At 30.8% G+C, this 7,239-nt stretch overlaps 1 protein-coding gene across 2 annotated transcripts; it reads right to left on the bottom strand.

Annotated features, from left to right (window-relative positions):
* Window positions 1-2,672: 2,672 nt before the first annotated feature.
* On the bottom strand, window positions 2,673-5,925 carry LOC132935461 (uncharacterized). Of its 2 annotated transcripts, none has more exons than XM_061002022.1 (11): window positions 5,204-5,925; window positions 4,780-5,056; window positions 4,600-4,724; window positions 4,391-4,515; window positions 4,093-4,304; window positions 3,902-4,026; window positions 3,693-3,817; window positions 3,391-3,602; window positions 3,200-3,315; window positions 2,991-3,115; window positions 2,673-2,903 (listed from the first exon to the last, which is right to left on the bottom strand). In XM_061002022.1, the coding sequence occupies exons 1-11, from the start codon at window positions 5,543-5,545 to the stop codon at window positions 2,702-2,704; spliced, it is 1,986 nt and encodes a 661-aa protein (XP_060858005.1). In that variant the 5' UTR covers window positions 5,546-5,925; the 3' UTR covers window positions 2,673-2,701. The 2 variants fall into 2 exon arrangements, with proteins under 2 accessions (XP_060858005.1, XP_060858004.1); XM_061002021.1 differs by having other exon boundaries at window positions 3,200-3,324.
* Between the last annotated feature and the right edge of the window lie 1,314 nt (window positions 5,926-7,239).

Genomic DNA, 7,239 nt, shown 5'->3' on the forward strand with positions numbered 1-7,239 from the left:
TACAATAACAAAAGTTATCAAAAGTTTCCATATAAGAGCACCGACCATTTTTACTGTACAGTTTTTAGAGGATATTAATTAACTTTTGTGAACATTTTGATATATAAAAGAGTGTTTTTTACTTTTATATAAGATTGCCTATCATTATAAATTAGAATACTGGACACTTTCGGAATTTCTTGGGTACCGATTTGCCAGTGACACTAGTAGCATTAAATCAACTAATGGTTGTCTATTCAATCGCCTTATTTTGTAATATGATAGTATTATGATAAATTATTTTTATTTAATGTTAAGCGTTGCGATGAATATATTGACCTATTGATTGAATAAACAATATGTTTTATCTTCCTTCTTTTTTTGAGTCTGAAGACATAATAACAGACAATAGTTAATATATTATACTAACGCTTACATTGTTTATGGGTAGAATTTTCTTAGGAAAGTAAACAGTACATGCATAAAGTGATGTTTAATAAAATATAGATGTATTTATTGTGCATTTGAAAATAGATTCAATTTATATTTACACAAAAATATATTTATAGGCAAATAAGTAAATAATATTGTCACCAAATACTATTAAAACAGATTTACTTTGCTAATGCATTTTTAAAGTATGCTAGGTATTTGTCAGAAATTAAATTACGATCACCAAAAAGTGATCAATATAAAAGAAACACCTGTGTAGTACTTAAAAGCATCGCTGCAGAATAATTAAATTCTCTGTCTGTTGAATATAATAAATAAGCCATTAGTATTGTGCTGTTTAATGTAGTTTTTATTTTTAAGTTTTCTTTGCAGTATTTGCTTAATATTTCTTCAGCTTTAATGAAATCATTTAAAAATAAAATATTAAATTAAAGTAGGTTGTGCATTTATAATACTTGTGATTTGTTATTGACAATACTTAGATTTTTAGACACTATACATGTTATATACTATTTTCTATATCGTATAATGCGATTTAAATGAACTTAAACTTATGTAGGTAGTGTATAATATAGTTTGTATTGTTTGTAAGTAATACTACACGTTGTAATCTATGATACAAAGTATAGAATCGTTAGGTGGGTACTGGGTATAGTATACCTAAACTCGTATTTTTCGATTATTACATGAAGATTATTTCGATGACACATTGTAACATTCACTGGACGCGAACAAGCCAACATAGTAAACCAAATGCTTTTAGATTGGTGTTTAGATGAAAATGTACAAGCATTGTGTTCCGATACTACAGCATCAAACACAAGTCGCTTAAACGGTGCTTGTGTTTTACTCGAACAACTGTTAGAACATGAAATCATATATTTACCATGCTGCCACCAAATATATAAAATTATATTAAAAAGTATGTTTGATTTAAAATTTGGGGTAGCGTCGGGCCCAGACGTGCCAATTTTTAAAAGATTCCAACAAGCCTGGGGAACAATTAACCCTAACAATTTTAATCCTGGCATACAAAAAAATTGTTATGGATTCTGTAAATTACTTATGTGATCATATTATTAAATTTTCTAAACATCAACTTTTAGAAAAGCATCTAAGAGATGATTACTGAGAGTTACTAGAATTAAGTATTTTTTTTGGGCGGAAAACTTTCAAATGATATTATTTTTAAAATACCAGGTGCCATTCATCACGCTCGGTGGATGGCCAAAGCTTTTCATAGCTTAACAATTTATTTATTTCGTGAACAGTTTCGATTAATACCCAAAGAAGAAAATGCTTTAAGAAGTATTTGCATTTTTATTGTACGATTAAACATAAAAGTATGGTTTAATTCACCATCTTCAATCAAAGCACCTTTACAAGACTTGACTTTTATATAAAATGTTAAAAAGTTTTGTGGTCACTTATGGTATTTATCTGCAGAATTATGTGCATTTGCTTTTTTCGATGAGGCTGTGTCACTGGAGACTAAAAGAAAAATGATTCATGCTCTAAACAACGACGATTGTACATCAGAATTAAGTTCAAATGCACGTTTTATTATATCTCCAAAAAATGCTAACGAGTTATTAGAAAAGGAATTCAATGATTTTATATGTATCAATACCAAAAAACTATTTAAAAGATTTGCAATCAATACCACTTTTTTGAATGAAGACCATTTATATTGGAAAAATAATGAAGATTATAATAAAGCTCTGTTCATTTTAAAAAAATATTCCAGTTATAAATGATGTTGCGGAAAGAGGAATAAAACTTATAGAGGATTATAACAATAAAATAACCAAAGATGAGTCTCAAAAACAATACCTACTACAAGTTGTTAGTGATTATTGTTAAAAATAACCTGACAACAAAAAAAAAAAATTACACGGTAATAGGTACAATTAGTTGTATCATTTATATTTAAAATACGTTAAAGATGTAAGTAATGAGTATTATGACGTTATGTTATTATTTATTGTAAATTGTTTATATAATTAATTATTTGCATATGTTAGGTTGTCGGAAATATCTGAATTTTTAGGATTTTATTTTTTTTCACCTTTCGACTAAAATATTTGAAGGAATAAAATATTTGCAAACTATTATATATAAAACAAATTGTAGTAAATTTAGTTTTCTATAATTTGTATCCGTACGCATTTCTTGTAAAAATTTTTTTTCTGGAGTTATGTTTAAAAATATCAAAAAAAAAATTATAATATTGAAAATTTTCTATATTTTGAAATAAACTAGCTAGTTATTAACAATTCAAGTTATATAAATTGCATTCAAATGCAGACTCAGGTAATTTATCTGTGATTTCAATTGCTTTAATGTTCGATGGACTGGGCAATAAAGTTGTCAATTCTTTTTTATTATTAGATTTCTGTGAATGGTGTTTATATCGACCTTGCTTCAAATTTTCTACTCGTATTAATTCCCTCAATCGTCGCAAATCCCGTCTAAAATAACAATATTAAATTGTTAACATTACCTACATAATATAAGTACAAAAAAAAAAAAAAAACAACAATCTATAAATGCATTACCTTTTACATATTTGTTCCTTTTGTTCATGTTTATGATGTCTCTTTTCAAAGATACGATCGGACATTATTTCTGTGCCTTTTACAGAACGCCTACCAGAATATTTTATAACCCTCCAACTTGGTGTCTGCAAAATCATACATGCTCATGTAATAAAGACAATACTAAATATTTAACAGATTATATTATATATGTTAAATGAAATGCTTACTTCTAAATTGCTCTTAGTATTTTTGGAAACTGGTTCATCTTTTGTAGGATCATAATTTTCTAGGCATGTGTTATATGCATCATCTGCTGTGATCAAAGACAATTCTTGCATTTTTCCTATTTTAGCTATGCACAGTTATTAATCAATAAAAATTATGCACAGTTGGGAAAATATTATTTTTAAAATACAACCTGATTTAGCTCGTGTTATAATAGTTCTCCGCTGTTTTATTTGGTTGGATTCTAATGGATCTGGGTTTGGTTGTTTAGTAGCAGCTTGACGAGTCCTTTGCTTTTTAAGTTTAATGTCTCGCTGTTCTTGCTGATCTTGTATTTGGTGTTTATTACGACCTTGCTTCAAATTTTCTACTCGTATTAATTCCCTCGATCGTCGCAAATCCTGTCTAAAATAACAATATTAAATTGTTAACATTACCTACATAATATAAGTACAAAAAAAAAAAAAAAAAAACAACAATCTATAATTGCACTACCTTTTACATATTTGTTCCTTTTGTTCATGTTTATGATGTCTCTTTTCAAAGATACGATCGGACATTATTTCTGTGCCTTTTACAGAACGCTTACCAGAATATTTTATAACCCTCCAACTTGGTGTCTGCAAAATCATACATGCTCATGTAATAAAGACAATACTAAATATTTAACAGATTATATTATACATGTTAAATGAAATGCTTACTTCTAAATTGCTCTTAGTATTTTTGGAAACTGGTTCATCTTTTGTAGGATCATAATTTTCTAGGCATGTGTTATATGCATCATCTGCTGTGATCAAAGACAATTCTTGCATTTTTCCTATTTTAGCTATGCACAGTTATTAATCAATAAAAATTATGCACTGTTGGGAAAATATTATTTTTAAAATACAACCTGATTTAGCTCGTGTAATAATAGTTCTCCGCTGTTTTGTTTCGTTGGATTCTAATGAATCTGGGTTTGGTTGTTTAGTAGCAGCTTGACGAGTCCTTTGCTTTTTAAGTTTAATGTCTCGCTGTTCTTGCTGATCTTGTATTTGGTGTTTATTACGACCTTGCTTCAAATTTTCTACTCTTATTAATTCCCTCAATCGTCGCAAATCCCGTCTAAAATAACAATATTAAATTGTTAACATTACCTACATAATATAAGTACAAAAAAAAAAAATAACAACAATCTATAATTGCATTACCTTTTACATATTTGTTCCTTTTGTTCATGTTTATGATGTCTCTTTTCAAAGATACGATCGGACATTATTTCTGTGTCTTTTACAGAACGCCTACCAGAATATTTTATAACCCTCCAACTTGGTGTCTGCAAAATCATACATGCTCATGTAATAAAGACAATACTAAATATTTAACAGATTATATTATACATGTTAAATGAAATGCTTACTTCTAAATTGCTCTTAGTATTTTTGGAAACTGGTTCATCTTTTGTAGGATTATAATTTTCTAGGCATGTGTTATATGCATCATCTGTTGTGATCAAAGACAATTCTTGCATTTTTCCTATTTTAGCTATAATAAATGAAAATTATACACTGTTGGGAAAATATTATTTTTAAAATACAACCTGATTTAGCTCGTGTAATAATAGTTCTCCGCTGTTTTGTTTGGTTGTATTCTAACGGATCTGGGTTTGGTTGTTTAGTAGCAGCTGGACGAGTCCTTCGCTTTTTAAGTTTAATGTCTTGTCGTTCTTGCTGATCTTGTATTTCAGCCAAACTAAAGTTTCCTATGCCAGATGAGCATGTTGAAGAAACTTGTGTGAATGGTAAGACATCCAAGTTTTTCTCTCTAGCAACTGGTTTAGCTCTATATTGATTAGCTACCGCCAACTTCTGTTTTAGCTGTACAACAAACCATTAAAATGTTAAATGCAAGCTATATTATAAATATAAAAAATTCAATAACAATGAAGACTAAAGTTACTAAAGTTTTAAATTATAATGATTTCAACTTTTAAATGACTGGGTAATATTCAAATTTCCACTCACATAATTCACTTTGTTTGTTAACTGTAATATCTTTTTATTCAGCAGGGCCACAGATTTGCTGGACTCATCTTTTAACTTGTGATTCAGGAATGATCGGGCCTTGAGTTTACTCAGGTTATTGGTCGCCGGCCGGTAGACGCGGTGGTTGATGGAGGCCACCGTCTGATCGCTGCCAGGGTCCACTGCGATTTTAGACACGGCCATCACCATTTTGTTTTGGTCATCGAGCACCTGATCGCAGTGGTTCACGAATCCATCGTCACCACCGCCGTTTACGATCCGACACCTTTTGGAAAACGCCGAGACACGACCGACACCACCTCTGTTACGTCTCCTCATCATGTTTATCGTCTAACAGACTTGCCTTACGTGTCTAACAATGACCGTCAGCGGACTGGAGCGATTAGAGGAGAATCGCGCGCGTACGCACGTTTGTTGGAAAAACAGTTCAGCCGAAAACAGATCGGTGAAGTACGATGAACGTCGATATGGGTTGACGCGGAAACCGGTCAAACGTCGTGCCGCGTGTGCAATGTGCTATGTTCTGTCCGTTTGTCGGCCTCTGCTGTCGCGTTAGGTTAGGTTAGTATGTGAAATGATGGATCAACGAACGCGGTTCGCCATTACGGTAACACAACAATATTCAACACACACACACAAACGTCACAAACGCGTCGTCGAGATATTATCTCTCATCTTCATGGTACAAGGACAGCAGTGGGGGAGTGAGCGACCACTGATAAATAATATGAAACTAGATAGCCGACTCGTTTCAATTATTTAAGTCTGGCCGCCATATTATGCAGATTGGGCAATGTTTACATTTTGTTATCATTATCAATTACTGCGATAAGTAACTGATCCAAAAAATAGAAATTCAAACGTATTTTAGCATCATTTATTAATAATTAATATTTATTATTGAATAACACTCAAGTGACCAGTACTATTACTGAGTGCTCACTTCCAGTAGGCAGTGTATAATGTATATTGGCCTGTGAAAATGTAGTACTTGCACTACCAGAAAACTGTGAACATTTGCTAGGCAGGCAACTAAAATTTTCATTTTCAAATCTCTAATATGTACACTTAGTATTGTAACGAACCCAATAATACACATGATAATATATTATTGTGATCGTTTCGCCTTCGGCTACATTTGGCAACATAAAAACTAGATGAACAATAACATATAGAAAGTTGGCCAAATAAATCAAAGTCATATATCCTTTATAAAACCTATGGGAATATAATGAGAGGGCAATGCGATATTGAAACCGCATTTCAATAGATCCTACAACTTCAATTAAATCATAAATGTATGAATATAATATTTAGATATTGTTCTGAAATATACATAATATACATAGTATCTGATTAGTGACGGATGGCGTATAACATATATTGCAAACACGATAACAGGACACAATCCTTGAATGACCAGGCGTGGGAATGTTTTGATGATTAATTAAACAACGTCCTGTGAAATCCGCAGATATGTCGATAGACTAGGGGGAAGTGGGAGAGCAGGGAGCCCTATAAAACCAGACCAGAAACGGCCTGTAGATTAGACGTGTAACACCACAGCACAGATGAGCACCTTCACGAATGACAACGCAACAACTTGTCAAATTGTACTTAGAGTATTTTCAATAAACAACTAACTTTTCAACCAATCTAAATTATTTATCAACTCTACCTGAAGAAATCCTTTACAATTGGTCTTGCTACCTGAAACTTTATGAACTAAGCAGTTAACCCAATTGCTATATCATAACAGTATAATGTATATTGCAAGTAACATTTGTTTAGTGCTGCACATACAAAGAAATCAAGTTAAATTCCTTGAATTAATAAACCATAATAACAAAAGATTCTTTTATTAAATGTTAACATAATAAAAACATAATTGTAAAAAAAAACAATTTAGATATTATATTTTACATTTTAAAAAATATAGAAAATTAAGTGCAAAACCTTAATTAATACATTATATATAATTACTTACCTACTAAGTTAATGATTAGAAAACAAAA

Source organism: Metopolophium dirhodum, chromosome 1 (assembly GCF_019925205.1).
Source record: "Metopolophium dirhodum isolate CAU chromosome 1, ASM1992520v1, whole genome shotgun sequence".
NCBI lineage: Eukaryota > Metazoa > Arthropoda > Insecta > Hemiptera > Aphididae > Metopolophium > Metopolophium dirhodum.

Coding starts and splice junctions, on each gene's coding strand:
- LOC132935461 (XM_061002021.1), bottom strand. CDS start 5,545: ATGATGAGGAGACGTAACAGAGGTGGTGTCGGTCGTGTCTCGGCGTTT. Junction 4,516..4,599: donor ATACTAAGAGCAATTTAGAA/GTAAGCATTTCA, acceptor ATGATTTTGCAG/ACACCAAGTTGGAGGGTTAT. Junction 4,305..4,390: donor AAGGAACAAATATGTAAAAG/GTAATGCAATTA, acceptor TTGTTATTTTAG/ACGGGATTTGCGACGATTGA.